The sequence below is a fragment of the Rutidosis leptorrhynchoides genome, chromosome 3 (assembly GCF_046630445.1).
Source record: "Rutidosis leptorrhynchoides isolate AG116_Rl617_1_P2 chromosome 3, CSIRO_AGI_Rlap_v1, whole genome shotgun sequence".
Taxonomy (NCBI): Eukaryota; Viridiplantae; Streptophyta; class Magnoliopsida; order Asterales; family Asteraceae; genus Rutidosis; species Rutidosis leptorrhynchoides.
The window spans coordinates 386,852,501-386,878,378 of NC_092335.1; the positions used below are offsets into that span (position 1 = coordinate 386,852,501).

General features: G+C 35.4%; 1 protein-coding gene and 1 pseudogene across 1 annotated transcript; one reads left to right on the plus strand and one right to left on the minus strand.

Annotated features, from left to right (window-relative positions):
• The first annotated feature begins 1,019 nt into the window (after positions 1-1,019).
• LOC139901324 (uncharacterized) lies at positions 1,020-1,989 on the plus strand. Its single transcript, XM_071884052.1, has 2 exons — positions 1,020-1,471; positions 1,854-1,989. The coding sequence occupies exons 1-2, from the start codon at positions 1,020-1,022 to the stop codon at positions 1,987-1,989; spliced, it is 588 nt and encodes a 195-aa protein (XP_071740153.1).
• A 15,505-nt stretch (positions 1,990-17,494) lies between these two features.
• Positions 17,495-18,313, minus strand: LOC139897681 (thioredoxin H2-like; annotated as a pseudogene).
• Positions 18,314-25,878: the final 7,565 nt, after the last annotated feature.

Genomic DNA, 25,878 nt, shown 5'->3' on the forward strand with positions numbered 1-25,878 from the left:
TATGAGAGTAACTCTTCAACCAAGAGGTTGTGGGTTCAAGCCTCACTTGAGGCAGTGAGATGTAAATATTCGTGATTTCGTGTGTAGATTGTAGGTTTGCCTTTCAAAAAAAAAAAAAAAAGTTATTATACTGTCTACCAAAATGCCATTTATCTTTTTGCAGTATGCAAATGTAAGTATTTAGATTCTATATGTTGTTTCATGAAGAAGGCTTTGACGGTCCTCAAACTTCTTAGTGTAGTCCCAACGGTGCTACCCTCACCCCGCCCAACGAACCTTCCAGGAGGGCGCTGTTGGCAGCGAACCGCCCAGGGGTAGGCCACCACCCTCCTTTTCGTCCGATTCCATTTCTTTCTTTGTCATATTTGTGGACGGAAGTTTTGGTAAAAAAAACTAGTTGTTGAAATGCAACGGATCTATTTCATTTTTCAATTATATATTAATTTTACACTATATATACATTCATATTTCCTCAATTTTATTCAAATATAACTCTCATTTATATCATTTTTTCCATATCCAAATATAATCTCATTTTACCATTTTTTTCCTTCCAAAAATATCAATTTCGCAATACCGCCAATTCGAATCCTAACGAAAATGCAGTATTAACGATCACGAATAATCTAAATTATATCCAAGCACTCGAATTACTTGATAATTTGGATGGGTTAAGCGATAATAAAGAAGTCGAACCCATACCAAGAGCACCTAAAAGATATCTACCTAGAGATCGTGAAAAAACCACAAGAGCTTTATGGAATGATTATTTTTCCGACAATTTTACATTTCCACCAGATTATTTCCGAAGACGTTATCTAATGAGCAAGCCATTATTTCTTCGTATATGCCAAGGTATATTGAATTTTTCTCAAACCTCAATTCCTTCTTATTTTAGTTATTTTCATCAAAAATGTGATTGTACCGGATTAATTGGTTTTAATATTGTTCAAAAATTAACATCCACAATACGTCAACTAGCATATGCTACTTCGGTCGATCTTTATGAGTACTTGCATATGAGTGAACAAACCTCATATGATTGTTTAAACAATTTTTGCAAATGTGTTTTTCACTTGTACACAACCGAATATTTGAGGAGACCAACTGTACAAGATGTGCAACGTTTGACCGCTAAACGTGCTGAAATACATGGTTTTTCGGGGTTGCTAGGAAGTTTGGATTGTATGCATTGGGGATGGAGAAATTATCTGACACGTTGGAAGGGTTATTATACACGAGGTGACCATGGTGTCCCGACAGTCATGCTTGAAGCGGTAGCCTCATATGATGGATGGTTTTGGCACGTTGTTTTTGAAACCGTAGGATCAAATAATGATATCAACGTACTTAATCAATCCGATTTGTTTAGCGACTTATTACATGGTGAAGCTCCACCATGTACGTTTACGGTTAATGGGTTTACGTTTACCAAGGGTTATTATTTGACTGATGGAATTTACCCTGAATGGTAACATTAGTGAAGTCGTTCAAATATCGGATAGCCCCGAAACAATTAAAATTCAAAAAGTATCAAGAATTGGCAAGAAAAAAAATATTGAACGAGCATTTGGAATACTGTAAGGCCGATGGACTATTGTTCAACATCCGGCAAGACCATATTATATCCGCAACAGTAGAAGAATTATGTTAACACGTGTGATATTAAATAATATGATAACCGAGGACAACGGTCGTGCATTTTGTGTACTCGAGGAGAATTATCGTCCGGTTCGACGTACACAAGGAACACTCCAAAAAAGAGTTGATGTGCATCTTTGGTTGGACGCAAAAATAAGAGATGTGGACATTCATCAATTACTACGAGATATGCTCGTGGAACACGTGTGAAGTCTTCCACCTAATTATTGTATTCGACATAATCCGAAAACAAATCCAAACAATCAAGATGAAGCGGGACCTTCACACATTCCCGATGACGAAGATGAAGAAGATCAAGTCGAAGATCAAGACGAAGACGAAGAATAGTTTTTTTTATTATAATTTTAGTGTAATTTTAAATTTAACGTAATTTTATTTTTAATGTATTCTTTTAAATGTACTGTTATTTTTATTGTAGTTTAAATTAAAACTAGCTTATAACCCGCGGTTTCGCAGGTTTTTTAAATTAGATATTATGAATGTTATATTGAAAAGTTAAGCATAAATGCATTGCAAAGAATAAATATTTGCAAATGAAAAAAAAAAGAGTAATAGGTTGGAATCAAATTCGTATTGTTATTAAAACAAAGGAAAAATTAAATAAAAACAATAAACTAAGATAAACTTAAATGTAATAACTTAATGTGTCCTTCTAAAGAGGTATCGATGTGTAAACTTTAGGAAACAAATGGCCATTTCGTTCGTTTCATTAGTTACAGTAGAACTATAATTACCTTATCAAATAAAATATCGTTCGTTTCATTCAAATCGCAAGAATTTGTATCTCCACAATTAGCATTAGCAATTGGATGAAAACATTATTCATTATTCAAAATTCACGGTGAATATAATATTAATAATAAGATTGCCAATTTATAAAGTTGAGCATAATTAATACTACTAAAATCATTTGATATCACTATCTATATTAAACTAAAATACACATTCAACATTCTCAATGAAACAACTCAGACCACAAATTATTTATTTCACACTCTGAATTTCTAACATTTAAAAAATAGATGGGATTAATCTTATTAACATACATATTATATAATATACAACATACAATCCATGTATGAATTTGTAAAAGTGCAAGAGTTAAACTGGTTACCTTATCAACATTAGTGGCTATGTCATCGTTTATTTTGCTTTCATTCTCATGGATCATTGGTGTTGTAACATTGTTGTTTTTTGTTTGAATCATGTAGATATGTCGTGTGTTTTCCATATCATAGTAGTTATGGTGTAAAACTTTTCTTCACTAAATCGCAGGTTGCTTGGCACTGTTTTTTGGCGTGTTTAATTTTTTTCAGTTGTTGGTGTATATGATGTCACAGGAAGGAGTTTTTTTTTAGGTAAATGGTTGTTGATTTTTTATTGGTGGTTGTTTTTGATAAAGATTGTATAGTTAAAATTGCTCCCGTAATTATGGTGAGTAGATAAAATCTTTGCATTTTTTTAGGGAAGGAAATGCGTTCCTTTTTATTTACTGATATGGAATGGAACATGCTTTCTAACGTATGTCAAAATTTCATAGACATTTTTATTATTTTAATTTTTGTCATATTTGTTAATTTAATTTTGTATCTGTATGTATCATTTTTGCTAGATAATGAATGATGCCATTGAAAGACCATGGCATCGAACAGCACCTAACCATTTTTAAAATGCATTTTGACCCAACTTGTAAGTAAAATGCAGTTCTCTACAAGCAAAACTATCATGTTCTAGTGTTAGGAAAAGATTTCCTATTGTTAGGAAAATATTTCTTATTTATTAGAATTGATTGGATAAAATCGGTAGTTTGTATAAATCCCTTAATTAGTGAGATTTGTATTTATCTAGGGGATTTAGTTTCCTAATTCTTATCCCCAAGACTCTATAAATAAAGAGGTCTTGGGGTGAGGTTAGTTGTCTTTGCCTGCAGCAAGAACCGATCTCATAACTTTGAGATCGTCTATCCTCTGTTTTTCATTGTTTATGTTCTTCAATTATTCAATAAAATGTTAAACTTTGAGAAACTTCTTTTGTTCTTCGTTTTCGCACTAAGCTAATGTTTAATTATTTTGCTTGATCGACGTTATGGGGTCTATCAATTGGTATCAGAGCAGGATCAACATATCTTGTTGATGATCCGGTCATTTTCGAGCAAAAGATGTCTTATTGAAGATACAAAAGAAAAATCGTTTTCAGATTCGTCATGCTATGTGCAGTCTATGTAAAACGATTGTTTTAGATTCGTTGGCAGTTGGATCGTCATGATTTTTGGATATGAGGTTAACGGCATATAGATCTATCTTGTGTAAAATATTTAGCTTGATCTGATAATTATATTAAAAGATATGTATTTTTAGTTCTGCTGTAATTCTGAGTCTGGAAACTCAGACTCAAGACTCTGATTGAGATATGAGTCTGGATTTCGGACTTAACAGTTTGACTCAAATGCAGACTCAAGATCAGACTCAAGTACAGCTTATAAAGATCAGATTCAGACTTCAGTTTCGCTTGAACTTATACTTAGTAGAAGTCAGACTTACACGAGGTCAGACTCAAAATACTTCAGACTCTAGGACTCCAGACTCAAATCAGGTCAGACCCATTTGAGTTCATCTCTTTTGAACTCAGATTCTGAAGTGGTTATTCCTCAATAAGAAGACCGGATGTTAGCTCAACATAATCAACATTTATGAAGATGAAGATTCAACAAATATGTTCAACATTTATACGCAAGTGGTTAAGCGATGGTGAACGCGGTTTTTCATGCATATTTTCAAATGCAGTTTTGTCATGATTATGTTCATGTTAGTTGATGATTTGTCTTCGGGATACATAAGTGCTGATGAGATGTTGAGGCTATGTGTACAACAATGATAAATAAAGAGGAGGAGAATCAAGATTAAAGAAAGATAAGTTTATCAAGAGTTATGAAGATCATACAAGATGGTTAAAGCTTTGAAGACAAAGATTAGATTTATTTTTAGTCTATATTTACATCTTGTAACCGATTGTTTTATCCTAATCAATTAGGGGGAGATTGTTAGGAAAAGATTTCCTATTGTTAGAAAAATATTTCTTATTTATTAGAATTGATTGGATAAAATCGGTAGTTTGTATAAATCCCTTAATTAGTGGGATTTGTATTTATCTAGGGGATTTAGTTTCCTAATTCTTATCCCCAAGACTCTATAAATAAAGAGGTCTTGGGGTGAGGTTAGTTGTCTTTGCCTGCAGCAAGAACCGATCTCATAACTTTGAGATCGTCTATCCTCTGTTTTTCATTGTTTATGTTCTTCAATTATTCAATAAAATGTTAAACTTTGAGAAACTTCTTTTTTTATTCGTTTCCGCACTAAGCTAATGTTTAATTCTTTTGCTTGATCGACGTTATGGGGTCTATCATCTAGTGATTATTTTATTTTTAATATTGCAAAATATAAACAATTATACTGCAAAAAATGAAAACTTATACTGCAAAAGTTGAGAAAAAAACTGCGAAGGTAGAATTTCCATCAAAAGTACAAGTGAATATTAAAATTGGATAACAATTGCAAAGTAAAACATGACATCTTTAGAAGTTGTGATGTGGTCCCGCGGTTAGTGGCCTACCTCCTTTAGGGGAGGTCAAGAGTTCGACCCCCGTTGGCTACATATTAAAAACACAATTTCATCCTTGCCATGAAGTATCCACCCATAACACCTTTCCCATATCGTTTGGGGGGTAAAGGGGAAGGGGGTTTTACTTGGCCGTGCCCTTGGATCGGTTTCAAGGTTTCCTCCCGGGCAGCGATGGGGGCGGGGTTATTATCGCTGCATCGGCATAGTCGAAACGGGAGATGATCGCAACGGGTGGTTTAGTCCCCCTCGGGTGATCCCAATCGCTGTTCAAAAAAAAAAAACATGACATCTTTAGGGTTGATTTTGGTGCAGGTTTCTCCAACCAATTTGCTTTGAGGCTGCTCATCTAAACAGCCTTTGATTTTTTGACAGGTTTTTCCAACATCTTTGATTTGAGCTTCCCGATATAAACAACCATGAACAACTGCATGGTAAATCTTGAACTTCAAACAGAGGTATTTATGACAACCTGAAATCAAATAGTGGTCAAAATCACAAACAATATTCCAGAATATTTCAAGATTTAAAAAATAAATAAACGAATAACATATAACATGTTACGCTGCATGATTAATTTTGTATTCGACCTAAGTATGGAAATTTAAAATTTTGCAATTTTTTACATATTCAGGATGATCAGTTATCATTATCATTATCATTATATTCATTGTAACAACCCAAACCAATAACCAACCAAATACGCGAAACAAATTTTTTTTTTTTTTTTTTTTTTTTTTTTTTTTACAGTGGAGTGTGCCACGCTCACCACCCCAGGGTGCGCGGCACGCACAGGTCAGTTTTCAGTTCTGTCCGGTTTTGCAATTTTTCAAATAAAGATCTCCCACTTCCCGACATATTTAGACGAAACGCTTTTCACAACATGTCATAATAGTTAAAACTCACACGATTCAATAATAAAATGAGTTTTACAAAACGGGGCCCACATCGGCCGTTTTACGAGTTTCATACAAAACACGAGTTTCGACCACATTAGTTTAAATTCCAAACGACACTAAGAGCATGGTGTTTGGGGTTAAACTACCCAAATCTCGACCAAACTCCAAAAGCTATCACATCCAAAAGCGTCCCCTACCAAACAAGTGGGAATCTCCAATCCAACCGTACGCCCTTACCCTTGACAACGCCCGAGCCTATAAAAAGATAAACAATGAGAGGGTAAGCTAAAGTTTAGTGAATGCAATAATTATACATATACATATATAACTTACAACAAATCCGCATATACACTAGCAACATAATTAGCATACCTTTATAATGTATAACGCTAAGTCCTCGATAACATAAGCTAGTATAACAATATCATATAACGCAGCAATACAATATGTTACAACACAATACATAAGCATTGATGTTCACAACATCCATTAGTATTCGAATCCCAAGGCTAGCTCAACGAATGGTATCGTCAACATCGAACTTAATTCCCATTCGTCCCAATAAATGTGGTATCGTCAACATCGAACTTAAACCCACATATGAGGTATCATCAACATCGAACTTAAACTCTCATCAAATTTCACTACAATATCGGTATGGCTTCGTCAACATCGAACTTTAAATCCATACATGAGGTATTGTCAACATCGAACTTAAACCCTCATCAAAACGAACCAACAATATACTCTAGGATATGGTATCGTCAACATCGAACTTAAACCCACATATGAGGTATCATCAACATCGAACTTAAACTCTCATCAAATTTCACTACAATATCGGTATGGCTTCGTCAACATCGAACTTTAAATCCATACATGAGGTATTGTCAACATTGAACTTAAACCCTCATCAAAACGAACCAACAATATACTCTAGGATATGGTATCGTCAACATCGAACTTTAACCCATACCCCACAAGTAAATAAATCATATACATACATATATAATTATTCCACTCACCTCAACGATTTGGTGATGATTTTTATACTTCCGAATGCTTCAAAGCCGAGTACCTAATACAATAAGTACTCAATCAACAAACAAACTTGTTGGGCTAAACACCAACAATTCACTCAAGTGCATTTAATGACTTAAAAGCATTAAATGCCCCATTTTCACCAAAAACCGCCCCTTAAGGGTCAAGACCATCGTCAATCACTTAAAAGCTAGTGATTAAGGTCTATCCATACTAACTATAACACAATTAGGGTAGTTCATACCCATAATCCCAAACTAGGTCAATCATTAACCCCTTTGACTCATTTAAAGTCAACACACCCATTTTGGGTCATCCACTAACCCAACTAACACCCATTTACCAATTAGCTAGGTGTGCTAGTAATTAACTAACCAATTAGGACTCATAAACATCAATTAACACTTTGAAACCCTAGGTTAGTTACCATTGAGTCTTCATGACTCCATCTTACCCAAGAACACCCAAAATCAACAAATATGGGTTTTATGTTCTTCGTTTACCCAAACCCTAACCCTTACACAAAATTAAAGTAAGGAAAACAAGATTAGGGCTTACCACTACAACCACAACGTAGCTAGTGAGTATATGAACGACTTTAATACCCGCACTTTGGCCCGAGAACAACTTCTTCCTCTTGGATTTAAGCTTTCTCACTCAAGAAATCACACTCTCTCTCCAAAATTAAAGTGAAGAAGATAAGGTTGTTGAAAATGGAGTGAATGATACCCCAAGATCTGACCTACTGGCCTCCAACTCGTCCACAAGTGAAATTACTAAAATGCCCATTAAAATATCTGAATAAAACAAACATAACCCGGCTACAGTGAGGAGTGCGCCAGGCGCACCCCTAAGTGTGCGCTGAGCGCACCCAGCCCAGTTCGTTCTCTGACCTCTGTTTTAATATACAAAGTCACCCACACTTCATGTACCATAATTACACTGCTGTACAATTATTACTAGGGTCTTACAACTCTCCCCCACTTGAATCAGAGTGCGTCCTCGCGATCCAAGCCGCATGACAAGAGGGAAGAGACACTAACACAAACTCTTTGGGCTCCCAAGTAAATTCGAAACCTTTACTACGACGCCATTTAACTTTAAAAGTTCTCACTTCTTTATTTCTCAACCTTTTGACCTTCTCATCGAGTATGGCAATCAGCTCCTCAATATATTCTAACTTATTGTTTAGCTTAATTTCGTCTAATGGTACCCAAGATGAATCATCCGCAAGACACTTACGGAGATGGGAAACATGAAATGTATTATGGATCCCCGCAAGCTCTTCGGGTAATTCCAAACGATACGCAACTTCACCAACACGAGCTAAAATCTTAAATGGCCCAACAAATCGAGGAGCTAACTTTCCCCATTTTCGAAACCGAATAACACCTTTCCATGGAGAAACCTTAAGCATCACCATGTCACCTTCTTGAAATTCGATCATTCGTCTACGCTTGTCGGCATACGACTTTTGCCTATCTTGAGCCTTTTTCAAATGATCCTGAATCATATCAATCTTGCTATTCGTTTCTAAGACCAAATCGGTACTCCCGATTTCTTTTTGACCAATCTCACCCCAACAAATCGGAGTTCGACACTTTCTCCCATAAAGCATCTCATAAGGTGGCATCCCGATACTAGTATGATAGCTATTATTGTACGAGAATTCCACCAAAGGTAAGTGCTCATCCCAACTACCACCGAAATCAATAATACACGCCCGTAACATATCCTCCAAAGTTTGATTCGTACGTTCGGTTTGACCGTCCGTTTGAGGATGATACGCCGTGCTCAATTTCAATTGTGTACCCATATCTTCGTGAAACCTTTCCCAAAACTGAGATGTGAAACGAGTATCTCGATCTGAAATAATAGATATAGGAACCCCATGTCGAGCGACTACCTCTTTGATAAACAATTTAGCCAAAGTCTCCGATGATATCGCTTCCCGAATGGGAAGAAACAAGGCGCTTTTCGTCAATCGATCAACTATCACCCAAATCGAATCAAATTGGTTTCTCGCCGTCTTTGGTAATGTTGTAATGAAATCCATAGTAATGTGCTCCCATTTTCATTTCAGAATTTCCAACGGTTGTAACCTACCATACGGCTTTTGGTGTTCGGCTTTAACTTGCAAACACGTGACACATTGCTCAACTTACCTAACAACATTACGTTTCATGCCCGGCCACCAATAATCCTTTCTCAAATCAAGATACATTTTCGTCGCGCCCGGATGAATAGAATACTTTGACTTATGTGCTTCATCAAGTAGCACTCGTCGATAATCTCCCATCTTAGGCACCCACACTCTTCCTTGAAAAGACAACAAACCTCGCGAACCCATAGTAATGAATTTCGATTGCCCCACAATTCGTTCCGCATGCTTGTTGTGAACGTAAGCTTTAATTTGAATCACACCAAGGTTTTCAAGAAAATCGTTAGTAATAATCATACGTAACAATCCTAATCGTAATGCCGGGTGCTGACTCTTTCGACTTAACGCATCCGCGACCACATTCGCCTTGCCCGGATGATAAAGTATTTCACAATCATAATCTTTCACCACATCCATCCATCTACGTTGATGATAATTCAAATCTCTTTGATCAAAAGAATGTTTCAAACTCTTGTGATCCGAATAAATCGTACACTTGACACCATACAAGTAATGGCGCCAAATTTTCAACGCATGAACAACCGCCGCCAACTCAAGATCTTGAGTCGGATATCTCGTTTCGTGTTCCTTTAATTGTCGAGAGGCATAAGCGATGACTTTACCCCTTTGCATTAGAACACACCCGAGCCCATTTAAAGAAGCATCACAATAAACCGTCATGTCTTCCACACCTTCCGGCAACACTAACACCGGAGCTTGACATAACTTCTCTTTTAACAATTGAAAAGCAATTTCTTGCTCGTTCTCCCAATTAGATCTTGCGTTCTTTCTTGTCAATTTCGTCAATGGAGAAGCGATCTTAGAAAAGTCTTGGATAAACAGACGATAATAACCGGCCAATCCGAGAAAACTTCGGATTTCCGTAGGCGTAGTCGGTCGCCCACAACTCTTTACCGTCTCTATCTTCCCCGGATCTACTTGATTACCGTCTTTGTTCACGATGTGGCCAAGGAATTGAACTTCCCTTAGCCAAAATTCACATTTGGAGAATTTAGCATATAACTTCTCCTTCCGCAACGTCTTTAACACACTCCACAAATGATGTTCATGTTTCTTCATACTCTTCGAATAGACAAGTATGTCGTCAATGAACACAATTACCGACTTGTCCAACATAGGTTGGCACACTCAGTTCATAAGATCCATGAATGCCGCCGGTGCATTCGTAAGACCAAAAGGCATTACCACAAACTCAAAATACCCATAACGCGTTCGAAAAGCCATTTTCTCGATATCTTCCTCCCGGACCCGCATTTGGTGATAGCCGGACCTTAGGTCGATTTTGGAGAAATACGTTGCCCCTTGGAGTTGGTCAAACAAATCGTCGATCCTAGGAAAAGGATAACGATTCTTGATCGTCACTTTGTTCAACTCCCGATAATCAATGCACATCCGCATGCTACCATCTTTCTTCTTTACGAATAAAATCGGAGCGCCCCAAGGCGAAGTACTCGGTCGGATAAAACCCTTTTCAAGTAGCTCTTGGGTTTGATTTAACAACTCTTGCATTTTCGTCGGCGCTAAACGATAAGGAGTTTTAGCAGTGGGAGTAGCTCCCGGAACCAACTCAATGCGAAATTCAACTTGTCTTTCCGCCGGAACACACGGTAACTCATCCGGAAAAACGTCTTCAAACTCATTTACCATCGGAATTTCACGAATGGAGGGTGGCTCATCTCAAGTATCAACAACATGGGCTAGAAAAGCCATGCCACCACTAACAAGGAAACGACGTGCCCGTGCAAAAGTGCATATCGGCACAAGTCTTCTTCGTTTATCACCGTGAATAAGTAACTCTCCCCCACTTGGGGTTTTTACCCGAATAAACTTATCATGGCATGCAATATCGGCTCTATTATGATCGAGCCAATCCATACCAATGACGATATCAAAATCACCCAAAGTCATCGGAATGAGATCGATTTTAAAATTTTCGGCACCAAACACAACGTTACAATTTTTACACACATCAACCACTAGCGCCGTCTTGCCATCCGCTATTTCAACTTCTACCGGAAGACTTAACTTAACTAGCGGTTTATTTAACTTAGGCACGAATCTTGGAGAAACAAACGATAAATTGGCACCACTATCAAATAGGATTCATGCCGGATTAGAGTTAACCATGAAAGTACCTGAAACGACTTTGTTGGATTGATTGGCCTCTTCATTCGTCATCAAATAGTTGCGACCCCTAGCTGTGCCCGCCGCTTTCTCCAACCGTTTAACATGATCGGTGTTCAAGTCGGGGCACTCCGACTTTCGGTGTCCTTCTTTGTTGCAATTAAAACAAGTGAGCTTGTTTGTTGAAGGAGGCTTTGTACAATCCCGAGCCAAATGACCTCGTACCCCACAATTGTAGCAAGTAGGGATAAAGTTCCCAAAACCTCCCTTCGTCACACTATTTACACTTTCGGAACCCTTCTTGTTCTTGTTCTTCTTGTTGGAAAAGTTAGAATGACTAGAACCTTCAAACTTTCTTTTAGAAAAAGTGAAATCACTTTTTCTTAGAACCTCCGGCTCAAAACCCCGAGCCAATTCAAATAACTCTTCAAAAGACTTAGCCGCTCCTCGACTAATCTTACCCTTATACTCATCATTCATGGTACGGTAGAAATCTTTCATTAGCTTGTGATCGTCACCAACATATTCCGGACAAAAACGAGTCTTTGCCAAGAAGGTAGACTTGAGAGTGACCAAGTCCATTGAACCTTGTTGCAAATTGTGCAACTCGTCCCGGATTCTATCAAGATCGGAAGAAGTTCGGTATTCTTGGAAAAATTCCTTCTTAAACTCCTCCCATGTCAAGCTCATGCATTGCTCTTCACCATATAATTTGATTTTATCGTCCCACCACAACTTGCCTTCTTCGCGCAACATGCTAGACCCATACCTCGTCTTCTTCTCGAGAGGACATTCCGCGGTACGGAAAGCTCCCTCGATATCGAAAATCCAACAAGTGCTTTTCAATGGATCCCTCACCCCATTAAACATCGGAGGTTGAGTATCCTTGAAATTTTTGTAGTGGAAGTCCCGCCTTCCACCCCCACCATTACCTTCACCCCCTTCGCCTCGAGGATAAATGTTTCTAGCTTCCAAAGCCTCCTCTATTGCGGCTTTCATTCGTTCATTTATCATTTCGGTCACTTGTCCATCAACCGACTCTTGGAAAACCTTTAGAACATCGTCAAGAAAATCCTTTTTTAGCCTTTTAAAAATGGCCTCGACCTTGGCCGTGAGTTCAACGTCCTCACTCGTACTTCTGTCATTGGTGTCGTGTCCATTTGTCATCTTCATTCTATAAAACGAAGTAAGTTAAGCAACAAAACGAAAGGACTTAACACATATGTATATACATCTACACCACACTAACCCATCTTGCTCAAGAATCGTCGTACATCGCTTTTTTGACATGATTTGAACCCGTAACAATGGTAGCTAATCATTGTTATGCGAGCACGTCGCATTAACTTGCTAGTACAACGCCTATCTCGCTTGATGATCGCTAAAACAACAAAAACAATTAGTGCAAGGTTAATTCACATAAACCTAAGCACTAATCAACTCCCGGTCCGACTCGTCTCCTACAAGTCCCACATAAGGCGCATACACAAATAAGTCTAAGTCTAGGCACCTATCTCAAGTCGCCTAAATCCCTTAGACCATGCTCTGATACCACTTGTAACAACCCAAACCAATAACCAACTAAATACGCAAAATAATTTTATTTTTATTATTTTACAGTGGAGTGCGCCACGCGCACCACCTCAGGATGCGCGGCGCGCACATGTCAGTTTTCAGTTCTGTCCGGTTTTGCAATTTTTCAAATAAAGATCTCCCACTTCCCGAAATATTTAGACGAAACGCTTTTCACAACATGTCATAATAGTTAAAACTCACACGATTCAATAATAAAATGAGTTTTACAAAACGGGGCCCACATCGGCCGTTTTACGAGTTTCATACAAAACACGAGTTTCGACCACATTAGTTTAAATTCCAAACGACACTAAGAGCATGGTGTTTGGGGTTAAACTACCCAAATCTCGGTCAAACTCCAAAAGCTATCACATTCAAAAGCGTCCCCTACCAAACAAGCGGGAATCTCTAATCCAACCGTACGCCCTTACCCTTGACAACGCCCGAGCCTATAAAAAGATAAACAACGAGAGGGTAAGCTAAAGCTTAGTGAATGCAATAATTATACATATACATATATAACTTACTTACAACAAATCCGCATACACACTAGCAACATAATTAGCATACCTTTATAATGTATAACGCTAAGTCCTCGATAACATAAGCTAGTATAACAATATTATATAACGCAACAATACAATATGTTACAACACAATACATAAGCATTGATGTTCACAACATCCATTAGTATTCGAATCCCAAGGCTAGCTCAACGAATGGTATCGTCAACATCGAACTTAATTCCCATTCGTCCCAATAAATGTGGTATCGTCAACATCGAACTTAAACCCACATATGAGGTATCGTCAACATCGAACTTAAACCCTCATCGAATTTCACTACAATAGCGGTATGGCTTCGTCAACATCGAACTTTAAATCCATACATGAGGTATCGTCAACATCGAACTTAAACCCTTATCAAAACGAACCAACAATATACTCTAGGATATGGTATCGTCAACATCGAACTTTAACCCATACCCCACAAGTAAATAAATCATATACATACATATATAATTATTCCACTCACCTCAATGATTTGGTGATGATTTTTATACTTCTGAATGCTTCAAAGCCGAGTACCTAATACAATAAGTACTCAATCAACAAACAAACTTGTTGGGCTAAACACAAACAATTCACTCAAGTGCATTTAATGACTTAAATGCATTAAATGCCCCATTTTCACCAAAAACCGCCCCTTAAGGGTCAAGACCATCGTCAATCACTTAAAAGCTAGTGATTAAGGTCTATCCACACTAACTATAACACAATTAGGGTAATTCATACCCATAATCCCAAACTAGGTCAATCATTAACCCCTTTGACTCATTTAAAGTCAACACACCCATTTCGGGTCATTCACTAACCCTACTAACATCCATTTACCAATTAGCTAGGTGTGCTAGTAATTAATTAACCAATTAGGACTCATAAACATCAATTAACACTTAGAAACCCTAGGTTAGTTACCATTGAGTCTTCATGACTCCATCTTACCCAAGAACACCCAAAATCAACAAATATGGGTTTTATGTTCTTCGTTTACCCAAACCCTAACCCTTACACAATATCAAAGTAAGGAAAACAAGATTAGAGCTTACCACTACAACCACAACGTAGCTAGTGAGTAGATGAACGACTTTAATACCCGCACTTTGGCCCGAGAACAACTTCTTCCTCTTGGATTTAAGCTTTCTCACTCAAGAAATCACAATCTATCCAAAATTAAAGTGAAGAAGATAAGGTTGTTGAAAATGGAGTGAATGATACCCCAAGATCTGACCTACTGGCCTCCAACTCGTCCACAAGTGAAATTACTAAAATGCCCATCAAAATATCTGAATAAAACAAACAGAACCCGACTACAGTGAGGAGTGCGCTAGGCGCACCCCTAAGTGTGCGCTGAGCGCACCCAGCCCAGTTCGTTCTCTGACCTCTGTTTTAATATACAAAGTCACCCACACTTCATGTACCATAATTACACTGCTGTACAATTATTACTAGGGTCTTACATTCATCCTAATTTACACCGTATAAATTACTCACTGCAGCTGACTTTGAATGTTTAGAAACTATGATGTACTACAATTTAGGATTTCGACAACATTGAATATATATATATATTTCAAATCTTGTTAATTATATCCAACTCAAAATATATATAGTGTATAGTGATTAAGTTACAGGAAAATAATTCAATTATGCAGACACACTCATGTAGATATATTTTTCACATGTTATTCTTATGTTATAGTATAACATGCCCATTTAACTATCATAACATATTAATTTAGATATAGTTTTTCACAACATATTAATGTAGATATATTTTTGTAACATGCCCAGTTACCTATCACAATCTATTAATGTAGATATCATAGTAGAAATAATTTAAGGATGATTAACATATTATGGATTATGTAATATAATAATTTCATATATGTTGATGTGATATAATGACATAATTTAAAATTTTACAGCAAAACATATGTAAAATACATACCAATAGGCTTTGATTGAGGGAATTATTGTGCTAGCAGATCATCATAAGTCACAGGATTAAAGCCAAAAGTGACTGGAGTAAATTCTTCTGTAATGGTTGCCCTAGTCAACCTTCCAAAAATAACCTTAAATCCATGATCAACCAACTTGTATGAACCTTTGTAGGGCTGCACCCCAAAATTTTCAATCCTCAGATACTTTCCTTCAAGCACAGTTTGACTGAATGTGTTTTCATACATGTGCTTTTTGACCGTTGCAACAATTTTGTTACCCTAAAAATCAATATTTCATAGTGAACACGAAATTAGTCAGTACTCAATATAAATATGTGATATGTGTAAATATATGACCAAAATTGTAAAAATTATTGCTACATATATTTACTTCTTGATCAATCAAAATCATGTCATGTGAAGCTATCTCCTTAGGATTGTTAAAGTAGGACTGTGTTCACTTCACAAACACTTTCACACAGATTACAGATCTCCCTGAATGAGTGATGTCCAATTCATTCAAAGGAGCAAACACTTCATGTTGTGCTGCCATTTTTTCTTATATTTTTTGAATGTAGAGAAAGATCGAAATGATGAGCGTGTTTCTGAATGGTGCAACAGTGATGTGTATTTATAGTGAGATTGTGCAACAAAAGATCATTTTTTTATGGAAAAGATTGGTTGGGTATTTTAATTTTTAAATCATCTTTATCTGTAGTATCAATCCCTCATTTATAGGCGAGTTCGTTTTTTTATTCACGATTAATTTTGTATTCGACCTAAGTTTGGAAATTTAAAATTTTGCAATCTTTTACATATTCAGGATGATCAATTATCATTATCATTATCATTATATTCATCCTAATTTACACCGTATAAATTACTCACTACAGCTGACTTTGAATGTTTAGAAACTATGATGTACTACAATTTAGGATTTCGACATCATTGAATATATATATATTTTTCAAATCTTGTTAATTATATCCAACTCAAAATATGTATAGTGTATAGTGATTGAGTTACAGGAAAATAATTCAATTATGCAGACACACTCATGTAGATATATTTTTCACATGTTATTCTTATGCTATAGTATAACATGCCCACTTAACTATCATAACATATTAATTTAGATATAGTTTTTCACAACATATTAATGTAGATATATTTTTGTAACATGCCCAGTTACCTATCACAATCTATTAATGTAGATATCATAGTAGAAATAATTTAAGGATGACAAGGGTTTTGCATTGTAATGTGTTTGATGACTTACATATTACAGATTGGATAGTATTTAGAGTGTTAGAATCGACCATCATATCCTTTGTTTTTGTTTTTGTTGAATAGGTTTATTGTATATGAACTGATGGATGGATTTCAAATATGTTTCTCCGTATTTGGTATTTGTTATATTGTATACGTTTTAGGGGAGGGTATTTTGGTCACTCAACAAATGAATTTGAGGAGAGAGACAAATGTTGAGTGATCAATAAATTCAATGGTTGATTTTGAAAGTTCTTTTTTGATCTAATGGTATTTGCTTTTCCATTCAAATTTTTTTGAAAATGATTAGGCAAATAGGACTTTGTTATTATATATAATGTAGAATGTAGATGTAGAAATGTAGATGTAGATGTAGATGTAGATGTAGATAAAATGAAAATATAATTTTAAAGTTTGAATTAAAATATTGAGGAGGTATGTCATTGTTGGTAGTGTTTAGCCTTGAAAAGAAAATGTTGATGTGACGTTGATTTGACAACTAGTCATGGGAAGCAAGTATGTCACTATTCGGAGCATTCTTAGTTTGCTACCAACTCTTTTACCCTTTTTTTTTATGTATATAAAAACAAACTCTGATAAGGAGCTAGACGAGACAAATTACAAAGGATGTAACCACCGTGAATTTCAACAAACAACACAATATCTCATGACGTGACAAACACAATTACTACACAAACTTTATTCAAGCATAGACAACTTTTCTAATATGAAACCTCAATCATCTTGTATCCTATAAGCCTCACTCGGGCCATAAATAGGTCAAATTTTAGACTCTGTGTTTCTCGATCATCCTATGAAGTTCATCCTTCTTGACACCGATGGTCCTATCAAGTTCTTTTCCTTTCTTGACCAATACGAATGTTGGCATTGCTTGTACATCAAAATTCTTAGCCACATCCTCTTACAAATCATTCAAAATTTGAACCCAAACCAGTATTATTTTCTTCACAATTATTAGGTTATAGATGTAGAAGAACTTACGGGTAACTCATCGACATCAATCTTGATAAATTCAACATCTGAAAATTCAATGGCTAAGTCGTGAACCGCTGGTTCGATAAATTTACAAGGTCCACACCAGTCGGCTGAGAAATCGATCACCATCTACAAATTCCACAAAGAAATTTTTTTGTATAAATTGACCCAAACTATCTGAAGGTAAGCTTATATTTGTATGCTTTATACTTATTGAACTTTATGAAGTGGAGACTTATATTTGACAAAATTTGAGAGAAAATATTAACATGGAACTAAACAGATATAGTTATACTGTAACATTCTGATAAACAATTAATGGCTTCCTTACAAGTTGTTTGGATGCTTTTGAGCTCTGAAACTTTTTTTTTTCCAGTTGTCTAATGAATGAACTGAATTTACTGTTCCAAGCTCTGATCTTTGTTGTGTTGAAACTTGTCCTCCCATCTTCCTTGTTTCTTGTGTGATTAATAGATTTGAGTTCTGACAGACAGGCTCAATATATACAGATTGAGACTTGAATTTCAAGAGTAGAAAGACTATTTTTGATGTTAACATGGAATAGGATTCTTTTTCCATGGGTGAATTTGAACCGTATGTTTAAACTAGTAAAAAGTATTAGAAAGCATAAGGCTTTTTTTCAATGCTGTTTGTTGAGAATTATAATCTGATGAGTAAAAGTATTTTGCAGTTTTAGAGTCTGGAGTTTTAGAGTCTGAGGTTGCAGACTCTGGTGCTTATTGAAGTCAACGATTTGAAGATGTCTTGATGGCTAAGCTAAGGAAGATTCTGGAAATATGTTTAAATATTAAGAAGATATGTTTGATTCGGTTTTATCTCCAGAAGATTAACTTCAGAATTATTTTGCATATTTGTTAAGTTTTAAAGTTTATCTTTTCCTTATTTGTAGCAAAGTAGTTTTGAAAACCAAATCTCCAGATTTGGTTTTGATCTGTATAAATAGGGACGTGTGCTTTTCATTCGATGTATCTCTTTTTGCACGATCAATATTATCAAACATATATTTCATATCGTGTTCTCTCAATTTTTGTACTTATAATTCTTATAATTCTTATTTATTGTTAGATTGAGAGTCTGATATTCATAGATCAAATACTGTGAACTTATAACTGGTATCAGAGCGGGTGGCACAGGTGTAATCATTGTGGCAGCGGCGGTTCATATCGGGATGACTGTGGACGTGACCAGGGGAAGAGGTCGGGTGTCCGGGAAAAGTCGAGATGTAAATGAACGAGTCCGGGGTAAAAAGCCACGTTATATGATACGAGTGCATGAACAAAACGATTAAGGGGGTGATTGTTGGAGCTAATCGGTTAGAGTGTGTCCCACATAGGAATTGGGAAGAAATAAATGTTTGTATATAAGCTTAGGGGAACCTCCCTCTATCACCAATTGGCTTTAGAAAAATGAGGGACTCATGCGCTTATATACATGACATGTTAGTAGACTAAAAACGATCCAACACTGTTTTTGGTATGTATTGTTTGTACAAATGATGATAATGACAAAAGGAATGATGTGTATATGATGAATGTGTACCTAGTTTTCGAATTTGTCAATGATATTTCATTCAACAACTGCGGTAGTTTTAATAATTATCAAAATCCTAACAGATAAAAGTATATGTTTCTTGTTTTAAACATTTTTAAAGGGCAAATCATGCTAGAAATAACAAAAGCACAAAACGAATCTGACGTTTAAACCTTGTTATACTTTTAAGACCGAACAGAAATCTACTCTAAATGGCAAAAGAATCAATCCATGACAGGTTCAGGAAATAAGTCTCATAGTCGCATTTATTTTGATCAAAACGAGGTTTCTATTGATGTATTATTATTAACTAGAAAAAATTTGACCGCGCGTTGCTGCGGTTGTATTCGGCGCGCGGTCGAATTTGGATATACCTTGTTTGGTACCTAATATATCTAATAGGTTGGGTTGTTTGTTGGACGTTTATGTATATGTATGTAATTTAGCCCGAAATATTTAATTTTTTTAACGATATCCGTTTCGCGTATAGTTAGTCACGTTGTGTTCGTAAAATTTATTCGAGTTGAAAGGTGGTCTCGGAAAAATTTAACTCGCACTGAGCGTGAATATAGGGCCCGTTATTTAGTGTTTTTTTAACGATGTCCGTTTCGCATATAGTTAGTCCCGTTGGGTTCGTGAGATTTTTTCGAGTTGAACGGTGGCCTTGAAAAATTTAACTCGCACCGAGTGAGAAGATGGGGCCCGTTATAAATTTGGGTGGAGTAAGTTTTTTTTTATTTTAATAAAATTATATATTTACATTTTTTACCCCTGAGAAAGTGTAAAGGTGAGAGGGTGATGTGTAAATTGTGCTTAAGTTGGGGGGCTCTTTGTAGTGTGAACGCAAACTCAAAACGACATCGCGTTATAACTGGAACGACCAAAACCTCCATGACATTTAGTATATAGGGGTAAAATAATGTGGCTAGTGGCACAATCAAGGTTGTAAAAGTCACGAGTCGGGGACGCATCGGTCGAGACCTGAAATGGACGCGTCGGCCGAGTCGAGGACGCGTCGGTGACGCATCGGTCGTTGACCAACGTTGACTTTATTAATAATTTCTTAGATATATATTAATATATGTACAAAATAGTTGATTCTGTACCATAAATTTCTTATATAAGAACTTGAATATAAATACAATCAAACTTCAAACTCAATTAATGTTACTGAGTACATAATCAGTAAGGACACAGAGAAAAGAGTGGCCCAAATAATGAAAACAAACCCTAATTTTAAAACATATCACATCTTGACAAAAATTTGACTGATTTTGACCGTTTTTGACCAAATTTGACCGTCTTTGACAGACTTTGACCGAACTTTTAGCATTGACCGTCTTTTGAGTCGTTTTCAGAAAAACGGGACGGAGAACCCAAAAAAACGACGCATCGGCCGACGCGTCGGCCAAGTCGGCCGACTTTTACAACACTGGGCACAATACATGTTTTCCTTTGCTGAACACTTCAGTTGAGTTCAAACGATTTAAATGTAAAAGCATTCATCACTTTTACACACAATTTAGCTCTCTAATTGTAAGGTGCACCGGATTTTTTTTTGTCCGGTTCTCGGCGTCGATTTTTTTCAAATTTTTTTCCGGAATCGTTTTTTTCGGATCTCAACCGATTTTTTCCTGATTTTTTTACGGACTAGGATTCGATTGTACGTGTTACATTTTTATCGGTTCAATTTTTTTAACGTTTGAATAACAATAATATAATCGATATAAACAAAAGTTATAACGCTTAACATGATAAATAATATAAATAACAACATTTTTATTTATAACGATGACAACTTAAATTATATAAATAATAACAATTCTATTCGAACTATACAATTATAAAAGTTAATACATTTCGAGCTTCGGCATTGTCATCACCCGGAAATGTACTACGAATAAAGTATACCGAGCTTCGGCATTGCCATCACCCGCTACACTCTAGTCGTCAAATTGGCTTTGATGTCGAGAAGCGTTTTGCCTACGTTCGTATTCTTCATATTCGGGGATCATTAACTTGAGGAAAAAAAGTCTCTTGTAATTTGATACATAATCATTCGGCACAATAGGTTCATACTCATCTTCATCCAATTCGGTCTCGGTATTCTCTTCGGTTGATGTATGTGATAATCCGGCTTCATTTTTTTTCCATCTCTATAACATCTTCAAACATCATTATATAACGCACCTTCTAATGACATTTGCTTTTGTATCCTATCTACCCCGTCTAAATAATCCTTCAAACATACGCATACTTGCACGGATTGGGGGGCAAGTCTTGACCTTCTATCCGATATAACTCGACCACTAGAAGAAAAGGCCGATTTGGATGCCACAGTTGAAGCTTGAACGATAAATAAGTCGCGAGCCATAATGGCTAATATTGGATAGGTGTCTTCTTTTGATTGCCACCAACAGAAAAGGTAAAGGTTGTGAAATTGTTCTTCACCCATCTGTAGCGCAAAGTTTGCACGCTTGTGGGTGCCGATGTCCGTGCACGCTTAGAAGTGTCTTCACGTACTAGGTTAAAAAGACTTATATTGAGGTCTCAGGGCCTTTGAGAAGATGATCCGGTCGCAAGTTGGTCAACGGTTGGATTTGATTGTCGACCATATTGTTGCATTAATACCAAATAATTGCTCAAAAATGGTATTAAATTCGTATTTGGTTATTTATATAGTTGGGTTCGTTCTCTTCGGTGAAATGTCCCGTTCTTATTGATTAAAAACGTTCCATATTAATTGATTTGGTTGCGAGGTTTTGACCTCTATATGAGACGTTTTTTCAAAGACTGCATTCATTTTTAAAACAAACCATAACCTTTATTTCATAAATAAAGGTTTAAAAAGCTTTACGTAGATTATCAAATAATTATAATCTAAAATATCCTGTTTACACATGACCATTACATAATGGTTTACAATACAAATATGTTACATCGAAATCAGTTTCTTGAATGCAGTTTTTACACAATATCATACAAACATGGACTCCAAATCTTGTCCTTATTTTAGTATGCAACAGCGGAAGCTCTTAGTATTCACCTGAGAATAAACATGCTTTAAACGTCAACAAAAATGTTGGTGAGTTATAGGTTTAACCTATATATATCAAATCGTAACAATAGACCACAAGATTTCATATTTCAATACACATCCCATACATAGAGATAAAAATCATTCATATGGTGAACACCTGGTGACCGACATTAACAAGATGCATATATAAGAATATCCCCATCATTCCGGGACACCCTTCGGATATGATATAAATTTCGAAATACTAAAGCATCCGGTACCTTGGATGAGGTTTGTTAGGCCCAATAGATCTATCTTTAGGATTCGCGTCAATTAGGGTGTCTGTTCCCTAATTCTTAGATTACCAGACTTAATAAAAAGGGGCATATTCGATTTCGATAATTCAACCATAGAATGTAGTTTCACGTACTTGTGTCTATTTTGTAAATCATTTATAAAACCTGCATGTATTCTCATCCCAAAAATATTAGATTTTAAAAGTGGGACTATAACTCACTTTCACAGATTTTTACTTCGTCGGGAAGTAAGACTTGGCCACTGGTTGATTCACGAACCTATAACAATATATACATATATATCAAAGTATGTTCAAAATATATTTACAATACTTTTAATACATTTTGATGTTTTAAGTTTATTAAGTCAGCTGTCCTCGTTAGTAACCTACAACTAGTTGTCCACAGTTAGATGTACAGAAATAAATCGATAAATATTATCTTGAATCAATCCACGACCCAGTGTATACGTATCTCAGTATTGATCACAACTCAAACTATATATATATATTTTGGAATCAACCTCAACCCTGTATAGCTAACTCCAACATTCACATATAGTGTGTCTATGGTTGTTCCGCAATATATATATAGATGGGTCGACATGATAGGTCTAAACATTGTATACGTTTCTATGGTATCTCAAGATTACATAATATACAATATAAGTTGATTAGGTTATGGTTGGAATAGATTTATTACTAACTTTCACGTAGGTAAAATAAGTAGTTTTTATCAATCTTGTTTTACTCGCCATTTCTTCGTTTCTAATTCTTTTTGAGTGATTCCAATGGCCACGGTTTCGTATTGAACTTAAATTTATGAATCTAAATAGAAAAAGTATAAGTTTATAGTCAGAAATACAAGTTACAAGTCGTTTTTGAAAGAGGTAGTCATTTCTGTCGAAAGAACGACATCTTGATGACCATTTTGAAAAACATACTTTCACTTTGAGTTTAACCATGATTTTTGGATATAGTTTCATGTTAATAAGAAAAATCATTTTTCCAGAAGTATAGCTTTTAAATCAAAGTTCTTCTTAGCTTTTAATTATCCCAACCAAAACAGCCCCCGGTTTTACTACGACGGCGTATATCCAGTTTTATGGTGTTTATCTTGTTTCCGAGTTTTAAATCATTAAGTAGCATATCATATAGATATAGAACATGTGTTTAGTTGATTTTAAAAGTCTAGTTAGAAGGATTAACTTTATTTGCAAACAAGTTTAGAATCAACTAAACTATGTTCTAGTGATTAAAAGTTTATAACGTTGAATAAGACAGCTTTTTATGTATGAATCGAATGATGTTATGAACATCATTACTACCTCAAGTTCCTTATATAAACCTACTGGAAATTAGAAAAATGGATCTAGCTTCAACGGATCCTTGGATGGCTTGAAAGTTCTTGAAGCAGAATCATAACACGAAAACAATTTCAAGTAAGATTTCCACTCGAAATAAGATTGTTATAGTTATAGAAATTGAATTAAAGTTTGAATATGATTATTACCTTGTATTAGAAATATAATCTACTGTATGTAACAAAGGTTTCTTGATCTTGGATGATTACTTGGAATGGATTTAGAAAACTTGGAAGTAAACTTGCAATCTTGGAAGTATTCTTGATTTTATGAAACTAGAACTTTTGGAATTTATGAAGAACACTTAGAACTTGAAGATAGAACTTGAGAGAGATCAATTAGATGAAGAAAATTGAAGAATAAAAGTGTTTGTAGGTGTTTTTGGTCGTTGGTGTATGGATTAGATATAAAGGATATGTAATTTTGTTTTCATGTAAATAAGTCATGAATGATTACTCATATTTTTTTAATTTTATGAGATATTTCATGCTAGTTGCCAAATTATGGTTCCCACATGTGTTAGGTGACTCACATGGGCTGCTAAGAGCTGATCATTGGAGTGTATATACCAATAGTACATACATCTAAAAGCTGTGTATTGTACGAGTACGAATACGGGTGCATACGAGTAGATTTGTTGATGAAACTGAACGAGGATGTAATTGTAAGCATTTTTGTTAAGTAGAAGTATTTTGATAAGTGTCTTGAAGTCTTTCAAAAGTGTATAAATACATATTAAAACACTACATGTATATACATTTTAACTGAGTCGTTAAGTCATCGTTAGTCGTTACATGTAAATGTTGTTTTGAAACCTTTAGGTTAACGATCTTGTTAAATGTTGTTAACCCAATGTTTATAATATCAAATGAGATTTTAAATTATTATATTATCATGATATTATAATGTACAAATATCTCTGAATATGATCTATATACATTAAATGTCGTTACAACGATAATCGTTACATATATGTCTCGTTTCAAAATCATTAAGTTAGTAGTCTTATTTTTACATATGTAGTTCATTGTTAATACACTTAATGATATATTTACTTATCATTTACCATAATTAACCAAGTGTATCAATATCTTAATATGATTCATATGTACCTAGTAAGACGTTATAACGATAATCGTTATATATATCGTTTTCGAGTTTCTTAATTTAATAGTCTCATTTTTATGTATATAACTCATTGTTAAAATACCTAATGAGATACATACTTATAATAAAATCATGTTAACTATATATATAACCATATATATGTCATCGTATAGTTTTTACAAGTTTTAACGTTCGTGAATCATCGGTCAACTTGGGTGGTCATTTGTCTATATGAAACCTATTCCAATTAATCAAGTCTTAATAAGTTTGATTGCTTAACATGTTGGAAACACTTAATCATGTAAATATCAATTTTATTTAATATATATAAACATGGAAAATTTCGGGTCACTACAGTACCTACCCGTTAAATAAATTTCGTCCCGAAATTTTAAGCTGTTGAAAGTGTTGACGAATCTTATAGAAATAGATGCGGGTATTTCTTCTTCATCTGATCTTCATGCTCCCAGGTGGACTCGGGTCCTCTACGAGCATTCCATCGAACCTTAACAATCGGTATCTTGTTTTGTTTAAGTCTCTTAACCTCACGATCCATTATTTCGACGGGTTCTTCAATGAATTGAAGTTTTTCATTGATTTGGATTTCGTCCAACGGAATAGTGAGATCTTCTTTAGCAAAAAATTTCTTCAAATTTGAGATGTGAAAAGTGTTATG